We start from the raw sequence: 26,928 nt of genomic DNA, 5'->3' as shown, positions 1-26,928 counted from the left end.
TTGAAAAACTCTGAATAACTTCAAGAGAGAAAGACTTTCAGCAGTGGCTGTAGCATGGGGAAAATGAAAAGGTATTTACTCATGGAGAGACATACACACAGTGAGAGAGAAATGCTGTCGTTCTTTCATCTTGGCACATTTCCTGACTGGCAACTCCAGTTCGAAGGTACGATAATGAGGTTAACATCTAAGGTGCTGCGCAACATTTGTTGTTGCTTCACAGACTGCTGTAGCTATAGAAACTATCAGAAACTGAGGAAGGGGCTGGAATTTCGGACCAGTAATTCCAGTGCAGAACTGGTAATTTTTTTCCAAAGGAAAGTGGGCAAATCTGGAGGAGCTTGGGTTTTGACAGTCCTTAGGAGACAAGTACTTAATTTACTGGCTTTAAAGCAGGGAAGTTTTGGTTCTGAGACCTATGTTACCTCACATGTGGGGCAGGTGGAGAGGTATGGTTTGGTGTAAGAAGCTTTGATGGGCATGTCTCCAGGTAATACAATCCTGGTCACAGAAGGTGACTTGGTACCTGGCTTGGACATGATTCAAAGCCCTGAAACGGCCTTTCAAGTTTCTAACTGAGTGTAACTGGACCAGATCACATTAGAAATAATATTCCCTAGTCTACTATTGTGAGTAAATTTTATCCCATTATGAATAGCCTCCTCCCCAGGACGCAAGAGTAATGTTATGTGTAGTGTAGCTGAAAACGCTTCAGAGATTAGCCCTAGCACATAGCTCACACCTACAGACTCTTCTGTAATAAAGTAGCGTACTCAATGGATGAAAAAATATTGGTGCGGCAGCACGGCTTGCAGTCAAGCTTCAAAGAGGTTATTATGACTGAGCAGCAGTACCTGCTCCCCCGTATGCCTTCTCTGGCTGTGCCACAGGTAGTTTCACATTCCTTCACAGACTCCCCTTCAAACTCCCCTCTCCAAATCACCCCTCCCTCACTGACCTCCACTCACCCTTATTGCAGGCATCATCCCTAAATCTAGCACACTTTCCCCCTCCACTGTTTTCTTTTCAAAGCCCAGCATAAACTGACAGGATACTCACACGCGTACAACTGTAAATGTCTCATGATTCTCTGCTGCTATAAACCTCCTCCTTCCAAACACCCTGCTGGCACTGTTTGCTTGTTAAATAAGCCCAGTGCTGTGCTTAAATCTAACTTTTGTTGTAAGCATTTCACAAGAGGGCCAAGTCACTTTGTTTCCTTGTAAATCACTGGGGTACCCGCAACCCAGAGGAAATAACAATAATAAAATTATTAACGTTCTAATAGCAGCCTCTAAAAGCTAACACCACTCGCAAGGCTTGGCATTTGTTTTTTGCCCAGCTGCATAAAAAGGGGCCTAAAATCAAATCTGTGCAATATCTACTGTAACACCCAATGTTTGATGTGGATTATGAGTAAAGCAGCAAGCTGGAACAGCAGCAGCTTGTCTGGAGATATTGAGAGCCACAGCATAGCTGTGCTAACGCAATTTAATCAGACTCACAGGGGCCAGCTACCCTATTCGGCCCTGTGGGATATAGACTGTGTTTACCTACACTTTCTGATCTCCAGCGACCCAAGTAGAAAATAAGCATGATGTTTGTTTCATGTGTAACAAAGCAAACTCTATGTCCTGGCTTTTTTAGCACAGAGGGCACAGCTTTCCGACAGCTTTCACAGACCAGTCCGGTTGTTACTCCAAATATTTGCCCTGACAGCAATTGCACCAAAATAATCTCAGAGAAGTATGAGCCTAAAATTGTTTGGAACCCATACACATAACCCACACAACTCTACTAATCCTGAATCCCAGCATAGCTGGGAAATTCAAGAAACAGTATTAAGCCAACGTTTGGATTCAGTGTTCAGGCTGGTTGGGAAGAGGCTGCAATGGAGGCTGTCCCCACCCTAGGGACATTACCAAGGCAGCGAGCTCCCATTTCTGAGATAGCTAGGGATACCAATGGCTTCCTCCCCAGCTATCTGTAAGAAGGGGCTTGCTGTACATCAAGTCATCCCTCTACTCTTCTTGCCCTGTCTTCCCTCCAGCTTCTTATTGCTTTAGGAGCATTTGGGAGGCTTTGGATCATTTTAGTGAGTGAGGTCAAGGTCAGGAGTGGATTGACCAGGGGTGAGCATCCTAAAGAGGTTCAGCACTCTCACATGCCCCTCATTCTAGGGTGCTCCCCAGAGCACAGTGTTGGCTAGCCCTGGTCTGGGTGGGGATCTACTCTGGGTTTGGCTTCTCCCAAAACACCAGTGCTGCAGGGCGAGACACAGCAACTGCTACAGGAAATTGCAGAATTAGAAAGTCCTGACCTCCTCCTTGGTGGTTTCATTTTCAGATCATAGGTGGTGTATTTCAGGGCAATAAAGGACACATGGCAGAAAAGCTCCATGAGTGCGTGGCACTGCACGTCGCAGCTCAGCCCGAAGCGCTGCAGTCAGCAGGGCTTTCTGCCAAGGAAATCCTACGCCGAGTTCCCTCCTGGCCATCTCTGGTGGGCTGCCTGAAGGGACAGCAAAAATCCCAGCGAGCTCTCTGAGCGGAGTAAGGGATAATCAATATTCCTTGCCTGGGTACAGCCACTTCTGCTCTCCGAGGGCAAGCGTGTGTGAGCTCAGTGAGCGCGTAATGGCTGCCATGCTTGTCTGCAGAGCCACCGCGCTGGGGGATCTTTCTCACTGTTGCATGAAGGGCTTTGGGATTCCTGGGGTATAAAAAGTGCTAGAGAAAATCCAGTCCTTCCCTTGTTCTATCTCCTTGCCTAAAATAAACTTCACACTCATCCGCTGGGCTGGAATAGCCAAAGGAGATTGTGCATCCCCAGTGGAGCGGCTCACCCCAACTCAGGTGATGGCAGCCAGACCCCCAGTTCTCACCCAGAGATCATTAAAGAAAGCAAGTGGTGCCTACCTGTCCAGTTCTTTTCCCATGGGCAGGGAGGGTGATGAGATGAAAGGCCCTGAGTACCACTGGGGCAGGGTTGCAGTTTTCCCGTGGGAAGCAAGCTGAGGAATTCCCACGCCCTGCTATTCCCCAACATTTCTACTGCTGGCTGTCAATTGTGTTCCAGATTTGACAATTCCTACTGCAGGCTGACGACGATGTGTGGGAGAACACAGGAGACTTGCTGAGACTGCCAAATTGCTAAACACGTGTGACGGGGGGCTCTCCCTTCCTCCATGTGTCTGAGCCTTGGAGGGGAAGGGGGAGGAAAGCTGGAGTGGCACAGAAGAGGGAGGATGGATTGAAAGCTGCCTCTGTCATTGACTTGCTCCATTCTTTGGATTATTTCCCTGGAGTTCCCAGATATTTTTATTATTAATAACTAATAATAATTTTCATATAGCGCTTTGCGTCCTGAAGGACCCTAAAGCACACCACATACTTCATAAGCTAATTACCAGCTGCAAGCCTAATTCTTCTCTTGGTTGTGACCATATCTGCTGAAGGAACAGCTCAGAGTCACACTAGATTTACACCAGTGTAACTGAGGACAGCGTCTCCCTATAGATCCAGCTGGATATGTCAGAGACAAATGCAGTGTGGAGTTGGAGATGAAAGATTTGAATTGCCTTTTCTCCTCCTTCATAATTTAAAAATGACTAAGGAAATTGCATTCAAAAAGCCTTGTGAATGCAGCATTACGACTGCAAGATCCAAGATTTGGAGTTTGGGAATAGCCAAGCCCAAGTTCCTACTGGGGTAGGAGCTCAGCCCGTATTGAACCAAGGCACTGTACAGCTTGTGACTGTGTCCTGGGCTGCACAGGTCACTTTTCACAGTGTAAGGAGGGCTGTTCTCCACTCTTTTCTTGCCTGGTAAAGCCATGCCTGTGTACAGTAACTGCTAATCACCCCTAGAGTTACAGTCTCACCACTGACCCAACATGACCTACTCTACAAGCCAGGTGAGCCTGGCTCTGTCCTCTGACGCATGCTCGCAAATCAGCAATACAGTTGTATTTGAGGATGAAAATGCAACCCAATAGGGTGAGATGAATTATGAATTTTTCAGTCCATGGATTTCTTCTGTGTACTTCTGGGGAGAGGCTAATCCACCCAAGCTCTGGGTCTTTGAGTTCAAGCTTGAGATGGTTCGGTCCTTATGTCCTCATCCAGCTAGGATGTTGTTTACATGCTCTGATTTCTGAGAGTTTGATGTTGTAACCCTATATGCAAAACCTGTCCTAGTTACAATATTGTTGCCATGATAGGCAAAAAAAGGAAGAAAAAGAGAAGCAACAGCGCTTAAATACTCCCTTCATCCCATCCACCTATTTCCCTCTAGGCTTACATTAGTGTCTCTCTCCCTCTGACATCTGGATACACAGCCACGGATTGGGATTGCCTGTGGTAGCTATGGAGCATCTCCTCTCCTCCCACACCTTATGCACATCATTTCTCTCTCACTGCAGATAATTGCATCACCCTTCCTGTTACTCGGCTCACAGTTGTAGTGTCACATTTTGACTTGTTACACACACACACAAATGTTCTTGCTATAAATTGCCAGATCTATTTTTTTTTTCTTTTTAATCCTCTGTAATATCTTGATTTCTTTCACTTGCCTTTTCTGTTTTGTTTGGACTTCTCTCCATGTCCTGATCAACTTCTGCCTTCACTTTTCTGCCCTCCACCCCAGCATCTCCAGCACTTCAGCTGTGCTCTTGGAGTTTAAAAGCTGACATCATGCCACAGCACCTGAGCAGGACTATTTACAAACCCTTTTCTCAGTTATTTTTCTGGTTCCTAGCTCATCCAAAGACCGGTTTCACCTCTTCTTGCAAGGCAAAGGCAACAGCTTTTACCAACTCAGCTGATATACCTTGAAAATTCTGCAACAGGGCTTGTATGCCGGGAAGTTCATATGCTTTTCCTACCTAGAGTGACACCAGCCACTGTAACAACTGTAGAAATAGTTTCTGACTTCTCTGCTGAGGAATCAGAGATATTGTCAGTGTTCTGCACATTCACTGAACCACACAGGAAAGCATCAGCTATAAATACCAAATTATTTCGTTGACATATATATGAAATCATAACACGCATTTGTTATATATGTATACATAAAACTATTTTCAATTCCGGAATGCCAGCAGCACAGCAGGGAAATGCAAGAAATACAACATTAAAAGGAGCAAAGTTATTCACAGCTTTAGATGATTTAGATGAGCCTAATACACTTTTGCATTTAGTACTATTTTCAGAAGAAATTCAGCTCAGGTTTGATTCTGGCAAAGCCTAGAAATAGAGCAAATTATTTACAAGGGGAGATGGTTGTGCTAGATGTATACAAAAAGGATTTTTTGGAATGATTTTTATTACTGCTGTGTTGAGGTTTTTCATTTGCAACTTGCACAGATGTCTCGCAGTCCCTGAAAACCAGCCACCCAAAATGTTTCAGCTTATAAAGCTCAAACGTGCTGGATTTGTGTTTGCACCAAATAGCTTTCAAGAGGCTTCGCCCAGTTTTCCTGGCCAATCTCCCTGTAACAAAGCACAGGAAATTTCAAGGCACAGCGAGGCTATTTTTGAAAGTTACGACCCTGTAAAAAGAGGGTGTTTATAAATGGAAATCTTCATATAATCTTAATAATAGCTTTTGCTACCTCTGCATCTCCACCCCCGTCCACGGGAATAGCTACAGCCAGCTCTGAGGCAGTCTATCGGCTACTTAGCACGCAGCAGCGTTCCGGAGGGGGGTGGGAAGGCAGGAGGCTGCCTCCTCCGAGGGAAAGAGCAAAGCGACTGAAGGCTGAGAGCAGGCGCAGGGTCCGGTCGTGATGCAGCGCGCTCCCCGCTCCCCGCCGCAGCTGCAGCACCAGGACCAAGCAGGCGGAGCGCTGCAGTGGACCGTGCGGGGAACTCCGGGACGTGCGTGGTGGGGCTCTTCTGCGCTTCCGCACCGCTTGGGGGACCCAGGCCACCTCCAGCAGCACATGTGGTGTCTTCTTCTGTCATTAGCCCCCCCTCCTTCTCCAGATGACTTTCGGTGAGGCGGCAGAGAGCAAAAGAGGAGCTGAAAAAGGCAGAACAGGAGCCTGGTACTGGCTTGGATGGGACTTCTCTGCCCCGTGCTCAGTGGCCACTCTCCTTCCATCTTGTCATCTCCTCCTCAGTGCTACCCCACACCCGTTTCCCCTGCTTTTTCATCCCCTGCCCATCTACGTCTGCATTTCTTTTTCTATTTATTAACCATCTCCTGACTAAACTCGTCTCCCCAGGATTGGTATTATCAGGCCATTTTACTGCTATAGCTTTGCTCATGGCTAATATGTGGTGATATATCCCTTCCTTCATGCTTATCAAGATCTTTAAGGCAGTGTTTGTACCATTTTTACTGCAGTAAACTCCCTTTATCATCTGATCCTTGGCAAGAGCTGTAATAAACATGGTTGTTAATAATAAGGTGAGGAGAGCTGGTATAATGGTTCTGCCTTATAGGCAGGGGGGATATTCTATCATAACTATACGATCAATTTCTATTTTGCATCAGTTCTTTTACAGGCTTCTTCACCACAATATCTGAATGATTTCCAGTGGCACATTAAGTGATGGGGCTTGATATCAGTCACATGTGGTTTGTTCTTTTATCCTCTCCCCAGGGAGAGAATTCTGTATGCAACATACTGCTTATTTTGCTAGGGTTTTGTTTGGGTTTTTTAACATATGCACTGCTGCATGTTTATGTTGGAAAAGACCACGTCAAAGCAGGAGCATTGCATTTGGACAGGAAGGTGGCAAGATTTCTGATGGTCCTTTGTTCCCATGGGATATGTGTGATTGTCCCAGGCACTCCTCCACAGACCCCATTTGCTGAGCCACTGAGCTTCACCTTGCAGCGGAAAGTTCCTCTTTCCCTAAGGACAGAGCTGCGGACCTGTGAACTCTTTGGTCTTCATGTTACCTGCCTGAGTCAAAAGGTATTGCCACTATTACAGCATTAGGGTCAGAGCTGCTAGAGCAACACCTTCCCAAGGCCCCAAATGACCATCCCTTGTGGCACAGAGGCTGCGTTCGCTGGTGTAGCCCCACACCCTGTAACCGACGCCTTTAAACGCATACTGAGGCACGTGAAAAGATGGCCTAATTTTTGTAAGGTGCTATCTACGGAGAGGTTCCCCCAGAGGGCTAATGAGCGCTTTTGAAAAGCCAGCCTTTCTTTCGGGCATGTCAGCACAGGTGGGTAAAAGCAGATGCCCACGAGCACTCTCTGTGCTCTCTGCCACTGTGCTCTTCAATCCCCCAAAACTGTGAGTGCTCCTGAGTGCTTCATTCTTGGAAGGGTAGAGAGCAATCAAAATGCCTTCAGAGGGCTTTTTCTGTGCTTCCCTTGGCGCTTCATGAAACCTCACTCCTTTCTCTTCAAGTCATGTCAGATTGGGCATTAACAACTCAGCGTCACTAGTGTCATTTTTTGACAGGGACAGCAGACCTCCTCTCCTGGTTTGGAGGCCCTTTGCCAATACATGTAAGAAAGACACGCCAACAGTTTGCCACATAGCTGTGGAATTTGTCTTCCCAGCCCAGAGTCTGGCTCTGAGCCCCACTTCACCACCTGGTACAAATGGACTCAGCTCAGAAACAGGGTCCTGGAGCAGACAGAAATATTAGTGTTTGAGTCTGACTACCTGCCCTTCCTGTGCCACTTCTCACATGTATTTCATGGGTAAATAGTGAATATTAGTTTAATCTGCAACAAAGATCACATCTAAGTAGGAATCACGAGTGTGAATTTGGGAGAGCATTCATATGTGCGCAGCCTTTGCGTTTATCCAGGAGAAGGTCACGCCAAAGATGAGCACATTACATTTGAACTGGAAGGTGGGGAGAATCATCTGGCCCAAATGATTCAGTGTCTGATTGCTTTCATATTCTTATTATAAATATCCTCAGGCTATTTCCCTGAGGCAGGGAAATGCCGTTATTCCCATTTTGAGTGAACGAAAAGGGGGTGAAGTGACTTGCCTAGAATGATACAGGGAGTGTGGCAGAAAGAGGTACTGAATCCTTGGCCAACACCAAGCCATCTTTCTGAGCTTTTAGCGACAACGGCTATATCCAGCCCCCTTTATTTATTTCTCTAGAAGCCATCATGCCAAAACCCCTTCTAAATTGGAGAGTGAGACTGAAGGAAAGCTTTCAGTGGATTGCTTTTTTCCATAAATGGAAATATCACAAATCATTCTGGGAAAACAGGTCTTTCTGTTCTCATCCCTCTTTGTCTGCTTCTCTCCTTTTGGACGTCTTTTGCTCTGCCTCTGGCTCCCAGTTTTCAGATGTACAGTCCTGACCATTTTAAAGTGTTCCTACCCTGCAGGAAAGGAGTAGCTTTTCATTCTTTGGAACTTACTATTTTGTGATGGATTGCACTCTGCAGGCAAGCGCGACTTCTGAAAGAGGCAGGGCTGCACAAAGCAGCACAAAAATAAACCCCATCACCAACAATACTGAGCCAGGTTCTCATCGGGGGTAACTTGGTCTGACTCTTGCTGCAGCAGACCTGACTGCTGCCAGCTGCCCTGGATAGACAGCATGTACCTAAACGATGACCCGGCTGCATTGGAGGAGGTCTCTCTGAAGGCTGAATGTGCAGTTAACGTTGATTTTCATGGACCTTAGGCATTCAGTCCCTCTTGGCAGTATGGCAGGTTGTCTCTGCTCTGTCAAACTGCCCTGGATGGGCAACTTCTGTCCCAGTCCAGGCACTGGAAGGGGGTGCCTGTTGCACCAGTCCTAGCTCCTCCAGAAGGCATTTTCTAAAGCTTGGGCAGGCCGCAAGCAAATGGTGAGGATCTTGTCTAAGGACTCACAATAATACCCAGGGAACTTGGGGGCTGCTCTGTGATTTTCTATGGGCCTGGGCATCCCCAGCTTTTCTGTCCTGAGAAAATGCAGAGCTCCTCCCCATCTCCTTCGCAGCCTGCACATCCCAAAGCCGGCTGCTCAAAGGATGCCCACACCAATATGCCAGGGAGAGGGAGGTGGCTATGATGAATGAGAGAGGCTGAAGAGCTGGTGGGTGAGCACAAGAAAGAGGATGAGGGGAGAGCCTGGACTGCGCTGGGAGAGCTGCAGGGAGGAGGTGGAAGCACGTGGCTGAAGTTTCTCAGAGAGGTGTGCAGGAGAAGCCAGAGAGCTCAACACCTGCCTGTTTCTGGGTTCACAGCATGAAATGGCTCAAGTCAGGAGGAATGGGAAGGGCAAAGGGACACAAGTGCAAGGAGGATGTTCTTACTCCCTTGAGGAGCTCCTGCACACCGTCCCAAATAGTGATTTGCTCCTGCTGAAGCATTCAGGAATATTACCTATAGGGCGGCACATGGCTCTTCCCTCCCTGGCTCTGTAAACCGCACGTGCAGCACAGGAGAAGGATGTTGTGTCAGACCTCAGCAGTGCTGCTGAGCGGCTCCATCCCTCCTCCCCACCAGCGCAGGTGCCAGGGATGCTGCTGCACCATCTCAGCAGGCCACAGATGTCCATCAGAGAGCTGCCGAGTGACCTTGGCGCAAGGAGTGACACCGAGGCCTTCCCCGCACTGAGCTGAACTGCTGCCATCCGTCACTCACTGACCCAAACTGGTGCACCCGCACCATGCCCTCTTTAACATGTCCCCGCACGGCACGATGCAGAGGAGTGCTGTCATCCCCGTTTTACAGGGTGGGACTCCAAGGCGGAGAGAAGAAGTCGTCCTAACAGCAAGCCTGTGGCAGGGCAAGAACTGAATCTTCTTCTCTTACATCCCCAGTTAGTGCGTTAATGACCTAAATTCTGCATCCTTTCCCCATCCATTGCCCAGAGGAGCTAGGAGGCATTGGAGGAGAGGGTGTGGTAGCACAGGCAAACAGTCAGCATCCAGAGCCACTGCACTCTGCGCTGAGCACAGACAAAGCAGGGGCTAAAGTGGGACCAGTGCTGCCCATCCTGCCTGCATGAACCCTGGCAGGGTTGAGCCAAGGGGATCAGCATGGCGCAGTGTACCAGCCTGCAGCGAAGGGCAGCTCCTCAATGCCACCGCATTTTAAGCAAGCTAAGGCTGTACACCCCAATGGCCAAGCACCCTGATGAGCCAGGTCAGCAAGGACTTTTGGATTCAGCACCAGGAGCAAAGAGCCTGCATGTCCCCTTACCCTACCTAAGCAGCTGAACCTCTAACTAGCTATCCCACACAAGTCCATATAAAAGACATCCGGCACAAGACGCAGTGTCTTTCCCAAGCAGCTTGATTCTTCTCATAGGAATTAATCAGGCTCAAATAAAGCAAGAAATAGAGCGGGGGAGAGGGAGAAGAGAAGAAGCAAAGAAAGGATGGCATAGTGAGATGGGGTTTCCAGATGCAGTGCTTTTTCCCTCCCTGGCTGATTCCAGCTGGGGTTCTCTAGCTGTGTGCTAGGAGCCTCGCCTGGGAGGTGCTCCCCCAGAATGTACAGGCAGAAGGGGAACTCAGCGTTCAAGATGTGCTGGGCGAGGACCTAAAATGTGAGACTTGGAGGCTCGTCCAGTGCCTTGGAGAGCAGTGGTGGTCACGTGCACTGTACAGCAGTGACTGCAGCCAAAGGACCAGGGTGATGAGTTGCTTGTCTGTCACAGGCAGATGGCCCCACGCAGTAAGGGCAAGCGGGCGACAGGACCCCCTTGATGCTGTATCTGCCTTCCTCACAGGTTTTTAAGTGGGCAAGAAGCAGGGTGGGAGTGTGGCAAAGGAATTTGGCTATGCAGCTTTCCTTCCAGAAGAGCCATGGCTAAGAAGTCGACACTTCTTGAATGAAGTAACTGGATTGAGAATGGATGATTAATAACCTCCTTTCATAACCCACAGTTTCAGTGTGGGAATAACACTTCAGAGCTACACGGAGAGGCTTTGTTCCTACTTTCTTCTCCTATTACTTACCTCTCACATGCACACACACTCCTCTGTACTGTCTCTAGCCTCTCCATGGAAGCTCTTTGAAATAGTAGTTAAAGGCGGTAGGTATCTCAGAAGCATTAGACACAAGATGACTGGATGCAGAAGGAGCTAAGCTTGGGGGCTGACCTAGAGGAACCTCTCTACCTGCCTTGTACAGCTATTTGCTCAGCACTGCCTCCCAAAGCACTCCAAACCTTGCTCCAGCAAGGCTCAGCCTCAAGAAGATACTCAGAGGGAATCCTCTGAGCTTGATCCTTCTTCCAGCTACTCCCAAATATCTGAAAGGTCATCGGAATTCATCTGGAATAAACCTTCCAAGACATTACTTTGGGACCTGACATGGTGCCTGCAGGTCTTAGCCTGGGTAGGGTTGTCCTAGAAGACCTCTGCATTCATCACAGTCAACCCTTCCCAAAGACAACAACCACAAATGTGGAGGCTTCACTGTCCCCTCCCCACGCACACCCAGCTGGGCTCAGGGACAGGGTAGCAGGCAGCTTTCCCACATTGCCACAGCATTGTCGCTGTGCAGACTCAGCCTCCAAACCCTTCTGCTAAGGGATCAGTCAGCCTGAGCAACTTTGGTGGCTGACCTCTAGTGAGGGTGCCCATGGGAACACCATGCTTATCCATGTACCTCACGCAGACGCTGCATTTGTCCTTTCTGAACAGATTATGTCCATCAGTTCCATGTTAATGGCCAGCCAGTGCAAGAGTCCAGAGGCAAATGTAAGGGAAGGCAGGAGCAGAAGTTTGGGGGAACCCCAGAGGTATAATGAAATTGCCTTCCATGTGGTCACCCCCGTACAAACATGAACAACCTGATCCTTTGGGATACTAATCCACCAGTGGTCATGATGATTGCATGGCTTGAGGATTACCTCTCTGGAGTGGTATTCCTGATTTCAAGAGGAGAGATATATGAATGACGAAAGTAAGAATCTGCTAGACATCCCAGATGACGAAAGACTGGGAAGATATTGCTTGCCTCCTGCTGGGATGGCTTTGCTTGTCATGGAGTGTGTGAAAAAGGATGACCCATGACTAAAGCTAGCAGAAGGCCCTGTACATATGCCAACCTGATAAAACTGAGGGTGACCAGCCCAGCTACCCTCAATTATAGTAGAAAATTTTGCTCCCCCAGTGCAAAGGGTGTTTTGCTGCTGAACTACATACACACACATGCACCGAGACTCTTGTAGCCTTAGTCTGTGAGAGGACACAAGAGGAGACCTGACAAAGGTATACAAAACCAAACAGTCCCACAGAGAAAGTAGATTAAGAGCTTTTGTTCTTCTCATACTGCACCAGAACAAAGGAATGTATCCTGCACATGAATAGGCAGCAAATTCACAGCTGAGAGAAACACTTTTCCACCCAAACCTGATCCCCACTGCTGGGATCCACCAAAGGCACATCAGGTGAAGCACAAACACCCACAGTTAGGCTGGTCAATGCTGACGGAAAGGACTTTGGTCCTCGCGCTTCACAGGGTGACCCAGCCTCTGGCTCCTCTTCCATCCCACCACCTTCCTCAGAGGTGGGCAGTGCTCTCCTGTCTGTCTGCGGCAGGAGTCATGCCTGCTGGCCAAAGCTTCTGCTGCTCTCCACCACTGTGTGAGGGGTGCTGTGTTAGATGGGCATCAGGCTGGATCCAGACAGCAAATCCAATGTTCCTGTGCAAATAAGAGGGAGATACATGTGTGAGCATGCGAGGAGAGTTCCTAGGTATTTAACGGGCATCCATACATGAGCAGGCGTGCTGCCTGGAGGGAAGGCAGGGAGGGCATAAAGGGCGATGCAGAGGGCAGTTGTTCCTGTGAGGCAGGTTTTGGTGTTCTCATTTGTTCTCTTTTTTTTTTCTCTTGTTCCCTAGGGAATTTTAAAGGTCTGTGTAAGCAAATCGATCACTTCCCTGAGGATGCAGATTATGAAGCCGATACAGCAGAATATTTCCTCCGTAAGTCTGCAGGCTCTTCTCCTTGCAATGGCTCGTAGGTGCTAGCGTCGGGTGCCTTTTATTCTCTGAAGGTAGGGTGGTGGAGATGCTGGGACCCATGAGGCTCAGCAGGCCAGAGGAGGTGACCCCAGAGCCTCGCTGTCCCCCAAAACCAGCTCCAGTCTCACCTCCCTGGGGCCCTTCCCATGAGACAGTGCAAGTTTCAAACTCACAGTAACAACCAGTGGCATTTTTTTATTAATGGAAATTAATTTTTATGTAAATCCAGAGTCTTAATTCAAATCCATCAGAGAGCTGCTGAGCGGGCATAACGTCAGGACTGGGCTAGCTGGGGTAGTGTGAGTGTATGTGAAAGTGTGAGTGTATGTGAAAGTGTGTGTGTCCTGCTAAAGCAGAGGAAGTTAATATTTCTTTACCTGATACTCCAGTTGCATCAGATTTAAGAAATTAGCTGCACTGTGTCCAAGGAGTGCCTATTTCTGTCTTCACCTTTCCCCAAACACTACTTGCCTATAGAGGCTGCAGATCTGATCGGTGCTGGTTTTAGTGGTGGGAATGGGAAGCAGGAAAAAAGACAGTCAGAGCCCTTTGAAGAAAAGACCTGGTGCTCACCCAGAGCCCCCAGGAGCAGTGCTGTACGCCAGGCACACGGCATCTCCACAAGGAAACCTAACCTGAGCTCCGAGCCCAGCCTGGGACATGTGGGTGAAGCAGGGCAGATCCACACCAAGTGTTGCCCTCCCTGATCACACGTCAGCATTTCCACCTGCCCTGGAGGCAGGAGCTTGCTCTTCCTTTAGCACAGCTGAACAGGGATCATTCCTCTTCTTAGATCCCCACCTTGCTATCCTGCCTTCCCTCCACAAGCCCAATGCTTTTTGACATCACAAGAAGAGATCTTCTCCATTCAGAAATCTGAGATGAGAGCTTTTGACCTCCCAAGGTTAAGCATCAGAGGACTCCAAAAGGCTGGGAGTCTTTCAGAATAGCTCCTTGTCAGCCAGGCATTCTCCAAACCGGATGTGGAGACCCAGCCCTGCGGCAGGGATGAGAGAGATAATTTAGGCCTTGTGAGGCTCATTTGTATGTGAAAAGAGGCGGACCTTATGCTGCTTCCTCTTGGTTTCTCAAACAGTTCTTCATCCACTGTAAATTGTAAATAACCCAGGGAGATTGCTTCCTTGAGATGCCTCTCTGCAGCATCAGCCTCTTAATCGCCGCGTGGCCCCTGAACGGCAGAGCTGAATACGGGGGTTTGATCCAGTTTGGCACAGCGGCTGTGCAGGCTGCCTCGGAGGCCAAACCTGCTCTTGCAGAGCTGTTTGGGAGCTAGGAAGCTGCTTGCAGCATCAGCTGCACTTCAGAAAGAAGAGTTGGGGGAAGGGGACTAGCAGCTCAAAAAGGATGGGTCTGTTCCCTCAGAGGGAACAAGATCTGAATACAAAACCTGATCTGTCGTCAGGACCTGATGGTGTCCCCAGGGTAGAGCCCTTTTAAGAAAGAACCAGGTTCAAAGAGGAATTTGGTGAGTTAATAAAGGAACACTTGGGACATTCCTGAGAGAAGTGGGATTTCTGCTGGCTTAGACTCAACTGGAGAGGGACCCCACTGAACAGCTTCTTCCCAGGACTCCCACCAAACTGGAGTCCCTGGGTGCTCTGCATGGGTGATGCCTGGTGGTACTGGCAAGAACAGCTAGGAAGTTGTTTATTTTCATCAGACTAGTGATTCCCTCATTTAGGGGACCAGGACAATTGTGGGGCAGTGTCCATGGCCTTGCTAGAAGGGCTTAGACTTTATTTCTGCCAGCCATCCACTTAAGGTGTCTTAGGCTCTTTGAAATCAAATGCCTCTTGTCAGGAAGCTGTTTGCTTCCTGCCATTTAAGCTTCACATTGTCAAATCCCACCTTGCTTTCCAGAAGCTATTAAGATGGTTATTATCACTATCCTGCTCCCTGAAACACAGCCAGGCAGAACTGGAAAACAAGCAAGAGAGGCTTCTCCCTGCCGTTTGCATTCCCCATGCATAGGCAGTAGGCTAGGGCCCCCCCTCAAAGAGCTGACTGCTTGTGCCTGGTAGGATCCTGATGCCAACAGGGTCTTTGAAGCACAATCTCTGCCAACTTAGGTGTAAATCCTGTGCTTGCTTCAGTAGGGTTCATTCTTGCAGGCAAGGAGGAATTGGCTTTCATCCCCCCTGCCAGATCTTCACTCCACATGCAGGATTGCACCAGTCAGTCTGATACCCTTTCTTTACCAAGCAAGGCTTCATTTCACACTTTAACAGCTTACTTTCTCTTGGGAAAGGAGGAGGGAAGGCCTTCCTAGTTAAAACATATGAATATTGGCCACATGAACTCAGGCAGACGGTTGGTACCCACTGAGTGGCCCACAATCAGCATGTGCGTGCTTGCATGTGTGTGCACACGTATACACAGACCTGACCTTTCACTGCACGAATACAAGACAGTCTCCCCAGAAGCTTTGGGGTACGTTTTGCAAGTGTGTATGAGCATATACGTGCATCTATGCCGTTCCCCTCTGCTGGCTGAGCCATTCCCGTATCGACCGATGGAGAGTGCGTGTGTGGGAGCTAGCACATCCGAACCCATCACTGCCCTCTGGAAGGAGCCCAGTCATTTAATCACTAGGGTAAGCCCCACATTTCAGCGCACAGGGCTGGGACTTCAGCTTCTCAGTCCTCACTGCAGCCACAGAGCATCAGGAGCTCCTTCCCAACCCTAAAAAGAAATAAAAATAAATAAATCTCTCCTTGAGATGCTCGTGCCCTTTCGGGAGGATTCGAGATTGAGCAGCTCCGCGGGAAGCATTTGCGTGGCTGCTCTTTGAAGAGTGGGCTGGAGCAGCAATGCCCCACAGGAAGAGAAGCTGGATGGTGCCGGGGCTCCCCCTCCAGTCCATCGTCCCCCGAAAGTGGAGGATAAGGCAGTGTGAGGGGGGACAGGCAGCATGGCAGGGTCTCAGCTCAGCCACCAGCCCCACAGACCCCTACACCTCACTACACCAGGCCACCAGCTTCACGGCGGCAGCAGCAGCAGCTAGGGAGCAAGAGAGATGCTTCAGGCAGCTCTCTTTTTCTGACACACTTTGTTTCTGTCTCCCTCCCTGATGCCTTTTATCCCTCCTTGAATTTCTTCCCCCCACCTGCACATTGTCCTCTGTGTCTCCCCTTTACTTGTGTACCCCCACGTAATTCCATATCCTCACCCCTTTTTCCTCTCTCTCACACCTCTGCTGTTCTTTCTGCCCCGCTCCCTCTCTCCTCTGCAGGGGCTGTTAGAGCCTCTAGTATTTTCCCGATCCTGAGTGTGATTCTGCTTTTCATGGGTGGACTCTGCATTGCAGCCAGCGAGTTCTACAAAACCCGACACAACATCATCCTTAGTGCCGGCATCTTCTTCGTGTCTGCAGGTAAAGGGATGCACAGGGCCTGATGCCCCGGAAATGGGGTCTGGGAGATGTGGGCGCTGCTCAGCTGGGGCATCCTGCAGGGGCACAGTTGCCCAGGCAGGAGTGCCTGTGGTTCCTAGACCTGATGAACCTTATTTGGGATGAAAGCAGCCTGCCAGGGATGCCTTTTCACCCTGCCTGCTCACACGGGAGAGGCAGGCAGTAGCACCCTGCAGTCAGGGGCTTTCTTGCGGGTTGGGAGCTGCTGGAGGGAGAGGGTTTCTTTCCTTGCATACGGCATCTCTCAGGAGCCAGCTGGGAGTGCAGTCCAGGGATGCAGCAGGCATGCAAGGAGAGTCTTGCCCGGGTTTCCCAAGGGAAGTGGCTCACTGGGAGGGAATGGGAGGCTGGGAGCCCTTCTGTCCATGGCCCCCACCACCACCATGTATGACTCTCCTGACGTCTCCTTTTCTCTTCCCCGCCGGCCGGCTGGCAGGTCTGAGTAATATAATTGGCATCATCGTATACATATCAGCCAACGCTGGAGACCCCTCCAAGAGTGACTCCAAGAAGAACAGCTACTCCTACGGCTGGTCCTTCTACTTCGGGGCCCTGTCCTTCATTATAGCCGAGATGGTGGGAGTGCTGGCTGTCCACATGTTCATAGACCGGCACAAACAGCTGCGCGCCAATGCTCGCGCCACGGACTACCTCCAGTCCTCCGCCATCACCCGCATCCCCAGCTACCGGTACCGCTATCAGAGACGCAGCCGCTCCAGCTCCCGCTCCACCGAGCCTTCACACTCCAGGGATGCCTCTCCTGTCGGGATCAAAGGGTTTAACACCCTCCCATCAACAGAGATCTCGATGTACACCCTGACCAGGGACCCACTGAAGGCAACCACTACCCCTACCGCCACCTACAACTCCGACAGGGATAACAGTTTCCTCCAGGTTCACAACTGTATCCAGAAAGAGAACAAGGACTCTATCCACACCAACACAGCCAACCGTCGGACCACCCCGGTATGAAGCCGTCGCCAGGAGCTGAAAATGGGGCAGGAACGGGCAGGAGACGGGGTGGGATACGGGGTGGGAAGGGTGGAAGCAGGGCAGAGGTAGCAGGGGGGTGGGAAGGAGGAGGAGGAGGAAGCACCCCTTGGGGGCTGGGGACCTTCCCAATGCAAAAAAAAAAAAAAAAGAAAAAAAAAAGAAAAAAAAAAGAAAAATCCACAAAAAAACAAACAAAACAAACAAACAAAAAAAGGACAAAAAATAACCAACCAATGAACAAGCAGATAAACAAACAAGCAAGTGAACAAAAAAACCAAACGAATGAAAAGGAAATGAGAGGAAAGAGACAACAGTGAGAAAAAAAAATTCTTAAAAAAAAAAAAAAGAAAAAAGAAAAAAAGAAAAACTTTAAAACTGAGAGAGATTTAAAAAATAGAAATAAATTTAAAAGAAAATGCATGATTTCCCATGTACCATTATTTTAACATTTAATAAAAACAGACTTAAAAAAAATATAAAAGGGAACCAAGAAATAACAAAAGACAATAAATCAAGCGGGATGAGGAGGAGGAGGAGGCAGCTCTTTGGATTTTGGGGGGGTTTATTCTTTAATTTTGCAGTTTCCCACTTACCTTTAATGCAGCACAGGCTCCTTGGGGGACAGGGAATGGGGGTTCCAACGGCAGCAACTTTGGTGTCCTTGGGCCGGTTACAGAGGATCCCAAGGTGCCAAGGGGTCAGCCATGACCCACTCTGTTTCCCCAGGATCCATCGGAATCTGCTCCATTCCCCCGGGATCCGTGGGGATCCGCTTATGCCCTACAGGTCCATAGGGGCTAAGAGCGACCCCTGTCCCTAGGGAATGCAGGAGCTGATGCTGAGTCACCCCCTCCACAGTGTCCCCAGGGGGGGTCCCTGATTCCCCAGCCCTGGGGACCCTGGGGTTAATGGTGACAGTGCAAAAAGCAAACAGACACAGTAAATGAAGACACAGACATACACACAGACAAAAAACAAAAAAGGACAAAAAAAAGAGGTTTCTTAAAAAAAAAAAAAGTGGCAATTTTTTTAATAAAACAACAGCTATAAATAAATGTAAATATAATAAGTGGATTTACTTGCAAGAAAAACAGATAGTATTATTTTTTTCTTTACATTTTGTTTTCTCCAGCTTTAAACTGTGAACAAAAAAAGACAAAGAGAAAAGGCAGTGGGGAGCGGGGTGGGAGGCGCGGGTAGAGGGTGGAGGGCTGGTGGAGGGGAACCGTGGCTCCCATCCCTTCAGGATGCTGCTTCTGTGGTCGTGGGGGGGACATGGGAGGCCAAAGCCGAGGGCAGCGTGCCAACGGGGGGGACAGCACTTGTGCACACACGTACCTGTGTGCTCACACACGCGTGCCCAGGCGTGTGCACACTCTCCTGTGAATGCTCCAGAGGCTCCCCAGGCACCCCCCAAATCTGCACTTAGGTCCTGCCAGTGGGGCTGCAGCCATGTGGGGGCATGGCGAGGTCTAACCAGCCCCTGAAATCACTCCCGTACCCCCCGCCCTGACCCAAAGCTGGCCACTGGCTCCTAGCCTTGACACATGTACCCCTTGGTCTGCATCCCAGGGAGTCCCCCGCTCCGGGCCTGAGCCCCCTGGTTCCTGGTGGCCATGCCAGGGAGAGGTGAGAAGCCATTGGGCATCTCCATACCCACTGGGTTTTGTCCTTGTCCCCTCCTCAGGGGCATCCTGTCCCAATGTGTCCTCACCTGCAATGGCCAGGTGAGCTGGGCCCCCACCCCAGGACCCCTGCACTGGTGGCAGCCCCCTCCCAGGGGTGCCAGGGTCAGCTTTTAATCCAGTTCCCCTATGGAGGCAGAGGTAGGGGAGCACATGGGGCTACTGTGGCACCCTGCAAGCCGCTGGCCAGCCCAGGGCAAGGACAGGGCTCCTTCTGTGGAGGTTTGCAGGATGGGGCCACCAAGCCCTTCGGCAGCTCAGACCCACTTTTCGACTTCTTTTCCGTCCTCGTTCCTGCTGCTCCAGTTTTTCGGAGCTGCGCAGTCCCCCACTTTGGGTCCCAGCGGGGCTTCTGCTTAAAAGAAACCTCCACCTCCCTGCAGCTTTAACCCCCCTTCCTTGCTCCGGAGCAAGGCAGTGGGCAACAACTGGGAGAGGGTCACCCCTAGAAACAGCATCACTGGGCAAGAGGAGGATGCGAGCAGCTTGGCTGGGTGTCCAGACGCCCCCTACCACTGAAATCCTCTCCTGTGACACCACAGCCCTTTAAAAGAGATTCACAGCAACCCCCCTATTCCAGTGCCTCTCAAGGAATAAGTTAAAGCTGGTTTCCCAGACCCCGACATTGGGGTTTCCATCCCCAGCTGCCCCCCTCGCCCGCCCAATGTCGCATGGAGCTGGGGAGCATTCACAGGGCCAAGCGTGCCCCCTGGGGACAGGCGGGAAGGGAAGAGTGCCGGGATAGCACGGATGGGAGAAGAGGGCTGGCAGGGAAGCTTTCTTCCGAGGGTGTTGCTCATGTCCAGCTCAAACCAGTACAAGAAACCAACTTCCATTTTCTTTATTTCATGGTTTTTTTCAGACTGTTAAAAAGAAAAAAAATTTTAAAAAGAGAAAATGACAAAAAAAAAAAAAATCCTGGTACATGAAATAAAGATTTTTTTTTATATAAGTTGGTCCTTGTTTATGCGGATTTATTGGGGGAGAGGGGAATTTATTGTGCCGCTGTGCCAGAGGAGTACCTCAAAACCCAGCAAGAAACTAACTACTGGACAGTTTTGTCCTCTTTGGCGATCAAGTGCATGGTCTTGCTTCAATGGCTCTTCTCAAGCTGGTCTTCAAGATACAAGGCAAGAGGAGAGGGCTTTGCTACAACTTTTTCCAAAGTAAGTGTAGGTAAACTCAAGTCACACACACGGGCTTTTCCTGCTGACCTGCAAAATATCTGCTCCAGCCCCCGTTTAGCCCCCAGCACCGCTAATCCTGTCCCATTCCTCCCAGGGTGGTGTTACCACAAAGGATGATGCCCCAGCTCCTACCTGAAGAGAGCGGCTTTCATGTACCAAGCGAGGAAGCACCAGTCAGCTCAGAATTCACACAGGCTGGGAGGGTCAAAAAGGAAAGAGAAAAGAAAGTGGGACTAATGTTGTTTTGGGGTTTTGTTCAGCCACTCATGGGATTTGGGCAATCTCAGTAGCTGGGTTGGCAGTGGCTGCCTGGTGGAAATATTCAGCATCAGAGCCCAGAAACAGGTGAGGTATGTCCCCTCACCTCCCACCCCACCAGTGGCAGCAGGGGTGCCACCAACATGCTGAGATCCCCTCACCTTCTGCTGGGCTCCTGCTTACTGTGGGACCCTCCATGGCTTTCTGGAGTGGACCAGGATCCCCATCACCACCATCTTGGAGGGGTGATGGGGACGGGAAGCCACACGAGGGAAAAAGCCCCTCCAAAGTGCTGCCAGGGTCTGACCCATGATGGGCTGGATGAGCAGGTAGGACCAGGGGTTGAATTCAGAGGTGGCAGGGGTCAGCAGCATGAAGGCACACTTGGCTCCAAGTGTCCCCGCAGACACTGATGGGGTCACAGTGCTATCACAGCACCACAGTCCACCCCACCACACAATGCACCTCACACAGGTTGATACCAATGCTCAGCATCCAGATCCTCTGACCAGCATCACTGGGTACCCCCAGCCCAACAACCTCCAGTTCACCCTTCTCCTTCAGGCCCCCAGTAGCACCCCACAGACACCCCATGCCCCCCAGTGTGCCCATCAGCACACACATTTCATGGACCAGCCAGCAAGACGCTTCACCACTAAGGAAATTGGGGGCACCCGCCGCCCCATTTCTGCTCCTCCTCCAGGGACCCTTCCCAGGAGCAGCCTCTCCAAGAAAGAGGGCATGAGGAGGGGAGAGGCAGCAAAGCAGGCCAGGCGCCGGCTCCGGGGGACGCCAGGGAGCTCCTGGCCCTGCCATACACACACCTAGGATGCAGCTGCCTCCCTGCCCCGTCTACCTCACAGACCCCAAAACCTTCTCAACCCCTCCTCATCCCCTTGCCTGGGTCTGAAGCTGCCACCAGTGCTGGGTGCTCCCACCCAGGCACAGAGCTGGAGAAACCCCCACAAATCATCCATCCATCCTCCCTGGGGCACTGGGGAGATGCAGCTCCACTTCCCACGTGATGGAGCACAGAGAGTGCACAGCTCAGTCCCCGACATGACTCCAGGAGATGCTTCTTTCACACAGGGTGCAGATGGTCTTACTTTTTCCTCTCTGCTTCTTCCCTTCTGGGTTTTATAGCATAGGGCAATGACAGGGGAACAGCACCAGCCTGAAATTAGTCATGGGGAATGCATGGGGAACACTGCTCAAATGGGGCAGCCTCCATTCCATAAAAATTAATACTCAGCACTTCTACAGCACTTTTCATGTTCAAAGCACTTTACAAACATTAACTAATTAATCTGACATATTAAGCAATGTCTTAAAGGGATGACATTGAAAGCAAAGGGCTTGTGCTTGGGCAGGAGCTCTCATTCCCCCTCTCTCCTGGGGGACATTAATGCTTGGATAGGTGCGAGACCCTAGAATGCCACCCTGTGCCCCTCCTGGGTCTCAGTGCTCCCCAGGACACTTGGTTGACTCTTCCAGTCCTGGCTGTGTGCTGCAGCAAGCCCTGGGGAGCACACGGATCAGCATCTTCTCCACAGCACTGAGACACTGAGGTCCTGGGGATGCCGGAGACTTGTGACTGAGAGGTCAGTTAAGATATCTGGGTTGGAAAAGTCCCCCTTCATGGGGCTGGTTTCTCAAATCTGAGGACATGCCCTCAAATGCTGGCCAGGGATGGGTGGAGGGCAGACAGGCAGGCAGGCATCTACCAGGGAGGATGCTGCCCCACTCAGAGCCATCCTTTAGGATGCCTCTGGCAAAGGATCTGAGCTTGAGAAGGCATGGTGCTGCCGAAGGAACACCAGCCGGCACTGGCAATGGTGCCAGGTCTTTCCTCACCATGGAGGCAGCATGGCTGACCCTTTGGGGGACAGTACAGGATGAGGGAGCATTTTCTGCTGAGTAATACCCAGATCCTGGCACTCATGGGTTTGTTGTTAGTGTGTGCTTACTGCTCCTCTGCTGCCTTCCTCATACGGACCATGGCCAGGGCTGGCTGGGTTTTGCTTCCGTGGGAGACGCTCTGAGAGCTCCTAATGTGGGGAAGCCCAGATACATGGCCATCAAATTAACACCAGGCATTTAATAGCATCATTGCAATGGTTTAAACACCTAGCAGTAGTAATTAGTGATAATGGTTTGGTGAGGGAGGAAATGAAGAACCAGGTACGGAGCCCAGTACTTTTCTCTGCAGGTAATTTTTAGTGCCAAATAACTATAGAGAGAGGCCAAGCACCAGACACACAAGCCTACTGTCTTGTTTGCATATGAGGACTGACACGGGAGGAAGGCAGCCATATATCTCACCTTTTCAAAGCCAAGCACTGAGGCCAAGGGTGCAGAGAGCGCCAAGAGAGCCCGAGTTTTGCCTCCAAGAGCGGAGAACAAGTCATCCTTCCTGCTAAGCTGAGGCATGGAGCTGGACCCCATGGCGGCTGCAGTCCAGTATGCTGCTCCTCCCCAGGCAGGGCATTTACAAGAAGTTGTAACCACACCGAGCACATCCGCACCACATTTTGGTGACTCCACACAGCCCCAGAGCAGCTGTGCAGCCAAAACGCACCATGGAGAGGAGAAAAAACCCTCCAGGACATGGGACAGGTCCTAAAAAAGACCTTTTCCTGGGGATCTATGCCCACAAGGGTAGGGCGGACATCTGTGATGTCCCAGTGTTCATGGTGGATACTCCATCCTAAGGCCATCAATCACCGGCTGGTAGCAGGGTGCTGAGGGCCTACCGGGCATGGAGCTGCAGTGAAGACCGCACCAGAGAAGACAGGACCACGATGGGGGTCCTGCTTCCCACAGGCGCAGCAGCAGAGGCTCACCCAGCCCTTGTCTTCCCAGGCTGCAAATCCCAGCTCTGACCTGGCTGCAGCAGAGCCAATGCAGACGTGAACCATTCTGGCAGAGCGTTGTCATTTGTGCCAGTTTTACACTGTGGAGAGGAGTGTGAATGACGCCAAACCCTGCTGGCCTCATTTCACTTGCCCTTTATTGAAACCTCCAGGCCTTGCACCCTGGGCACACATCAACAGGGATGCAATGGCTCATGTGTGCAGCAAGGGCTTGGACAAGGTGGCCTTGACTGCCTCTATAGCGGTCAGCTCTTGACATTGTGGGAAGTCACAATGTGAAGGAGATGGCTGGCCCAGCACCGGCAGCTTCAGCAAAGGGGTCAAGATATATAGGTATGGGCTGAGTTCCAGAAACAGATCTGCAAGGACAAAGCACTGGGCTTGAGAAAGGGTTTTCTCTGCTGCTGCTCCTCCTGCTGCTTCTGATCCCCTCAGGGATGAAGAAAACAGGGGACTTTGCTCTCTAGGGACCTGTCAATCAAAATTTGCCACCACCGTTTAATTTGCTGAATTTATGCCTGCCAGGAGCACCGGCCTGCCTGCCCATTCCTGAGCAGGCAGTGCCATCCCGTGGGATGAGCTCAGCACAGCAGCCGCATCTCAAAGCCTCACTATTCAGGAACTGGAGCAGCCACACAGCTCCCATGGGACACATCGCTTGGCCGGTGTACCACTGGTGCAGAGGAGTGGCTGGGACCATTTCCAGTCTGCCAGGGCTCCTCACCTCTTGCTTCCCCTTATTCCCCCTCTCCTTCCAGCAGCAAAGCTCCAAGAGGTCCTAACAACATAACTGCACATGAGGGTTCAGCTCACTCCCACCCAGGACAGGCTCCAGCAGGTCCCAGGTATATACATATCAGGGGCAGGTATAATTTTAGGAGATGAGGGCAGACAACAAAGCTTTCAACCCTGAGCTTGGCATGGTCATGAGGTTGGAGGCAGCATGTCCCAGCAAGGCACCTGCCATCAGCAAACCTCCCCACCTCTCCTCTAAATCTGGTCTCCTGCTGGTGCCAGGCCAGGCATCATCCAGCAGTGTTTAGTGGGGACATGCTTCATGCATGCAGAGAAAAGAGCAATCCCACAGAGCAGTTCCCAGTCAGAGAGCCCCACGGCTGCCCCACATCTCCTCCTGCCCCTGCTGCTCTCACCCAAGGGCTTGGCGCTGCTTCTGGACCCTTCTGGGGAGTGAGTGGTGCAGCGAAGGAGAGAAGCCTTCCCAGTGCCAGACCCTTCCCATCCCCTCCTGCAGAGGCCACAACAAAGCCTGGACCCAACCTTGGGAATCAGCTGTGACCTTGGGAAGTGCCTTATCCAGAAGGACAAGCTCTGGAGCGGGAAAAGGAGTGAAAGAAAGACCTTGGGCTGCTGCAGTGGGAGCTTTCTGGAGCGAGGCTGAGAGTGCGCATCCCTTCCACTGCCTCGAGGTGCCTGATGCCCGATGGGGGACATACGCAGCACGGCTTTGCCAGAAGGGACAAAAGCACCCGGCTGACTCCTCCAAAGACAGAAGAGAGCAGATGGCGCTGAAATCTGCTCAAGAGGAGAGGAAGGAATAGCCCCGAGGCTCCACAGTCCCTGTACCCCAAGAGGCACATTTGTTCCCGGCCAAGCGTGTCGGCCAGCCCTGTCTCTGACTTACCGAGGAGCAGGGAAAGGAATGGCAAACATGGACTGGCTGGGCTGCTGTGTCCTTTACTGCTGTTCTCTTTTGTCAGGGACTTTCAGGAGAGACCCTGGGAGAGGAACAGCATGTTATACATAGGTAGCATCTGCATTTGACTCCTTACTGCCTTGAGAACTGTGTCTTGGGCAAATGGGGTTCAACTCTGCTCAGTAAGCAGAAATCAGTTGGGGTTGTTCAGCCTGGAGAAGAGAAGGCTCTGGAGAGAACTTATAGCAGCCTTCCAGTACCTAAAGGGGCCAACAAGAAATCTGGAGAGAAACCTTTTACAAGGGCATGTAGTGATAGGGCAAGGGGGAATGGCTTTAAACTGAAAGAGAGGAGATTTAGATTAGACATGCAGAAAAAAATGCTTCACTATGAGACATTGGTGGTGAGACACTGGAACGGGTTGCTCAGTTGTGGCTGCCCCATCCCTGGCAGTGTTCAAGGCCAGGTGGAATGGGGCTTTTAGCAACCTGGTCCAGTGGAAGGTGTCCCTGCCCATGGCAGGGGGGTTGGAACTGGATGATCTTTATGGTCCTTTCCAACCCAAACCACTCTATGATTCTATGATCCTATGATCATATGATTCTATGGTAAGACTTTCTTTCTGCCTCCCAGTGTCATGCTCAGGCCTCTTTACCTGGCTGATATAAACAGCAAGCTTTCCAGAGAAGGGACCAGCCAGGCAGGAGCATGAGGAGAGCATTATTAGCCCCAGAAGATTCTGATTTTTCATAGAGGTTACCATAACACTGACGATGTTGAAGGAAATGACTGTGGACCTTCCTGTGCAGGACAGGGGCCGTTGTAAAGAAAGCCCATGTTGCCTGTGGTTCTGTTCACACACACCAGGATCCTTTTCAGTTCAGTGCTGAATATAACTCAGAGACTGACGAACTGCAGGGCATAGAGCAGGGCTCCCGCAGCTGAAAAGCAAACCACTAACTCAGTACTGAGAAGTCTGTCATCCTCCATCACCCTGGACCCCATCTTCTTCCCCGCTGTTGGTCCAGCTGGATCTACGCAGCATTTCCCCAATGCAGCAGCTGTGACCTGCTTCTTCCTCTGTTGACACAGTTCCCCATCACCATAACAGCTTAAATCTCTAATGTGTATCTCCTCTGGTGAGGCAGCGAAATGTTGTCCCTCCCTGCACAGCACAGAGATGCCAAGCTCCCACTGGGGAGGTTTACTGGGGTGGCCTGGAAGACAGCACACAGAGCAGGGATTGCAGCTCAGCCTGTGCACTCCCAAGCTCATACCCCAGCCACTGCACCAGCCTTCTTCTCCTTCTGCAGGCTCGGAGCCAGTAGGGACACTGCCGGCACCAGCTGCTCTAATTGAGCTTTGTAGAAGAAACGTGTGGAATTAGCCTGTTGGCTGCTGGGATGAAATCCAGCGCTGAGTGCAGATCAAAGGAGGCAATCTTGCTGACAGTTTGCGGGGAGACAGCTGGACCCAGGCTCCTTCTACAGCTCTGGAAAGAGCAGCTGAGGATGAGAACGGAGCATAATACATGCTGCCTCTTCGATGATACACGTGGTCCAGGCCCTGACGGTCAAAGCTACAGAAGACTTGGGAGAGATCTGACACTGGTGATAAAAACAATCAAAGCCAAGCAAGAGACAGCACTAATTCAGAGAAAGACAGGGTTCCCAAAAATCCAGTCAAGCATTTCTCAAAAAAAGCTGCCACACAAGGAGGGCAGGTTTATAGTCCAGCCTCCAGGAGAGGGATGAAGGCACTGGAAAGGAGGCCACACATCACAGCGAAGCACATGGCCTGAGAGAACAGCAGACTGAAAAGGCAAATAAAAGCATGACAGGAAAGATGGGATGAGAAGAAGAAAGCCAGGGAAGGACGGAGGGCTTCCCAGTGTGCGAGCACTGCTCTGTGGCAGAAGCCAGTTCATATA

At 50.6% G+C, this 26,928-nt stretch overlaps 1 protein-coding gene across 2 annotated transcripts in view; it reads left to right on the top strand.

Annotated features, from left to right (window-relative positions):
* Positions 1-19,936, top strand: part of CACNG2 (calcium voltage-gated channel auxiliary subunit gamma 2) — a 54,001-nt gene extending 34,065 nt beyond the window's left edge. For both annotated transcript variants that reach the window (XM_030478536.1, XM_030478537.1), the window contains 3 exons: positions 12,793-12,876; positions 16,169-16,309; positions 16,785-19,936. In XM_030478536.1, the coding sequence (XP_030334396.1) occupies positions 12,793-12,876; positions 16,169-16,309; positions 16,785-17,320 (761 nt within the window). In that variant the 3' untranslated portion in view covers positions 17,321-19,936. The remainder of the gene's footprint in view (positions 1-12,792; positions 12,877-16,168; positions 16,310-16,784) is intronic.
* The last annotated feature ends 6,992 nt before the right edge of the window (positions 19,937-26,928 follow it).

Source organism: Strigops habroptila, chromosome 3, assembly GCF_004027225.2.
Source record: "Strigops habroptila isolate Jane chromosome 3, bStrHab1.2.pri, whole genome shotgun sequence".
In the NCBI taxonomy this organism is placed as follows: Eukaryota; Metazoa; Chordata; class Aves; order Psittaciformes; family Psittacidae; genus Strigops; species Strigops habroptila.
Note: the sequence above shows the minus strand (reverse complement) of the source record. Positions and strands in the feature narration are given on the sequence as shown.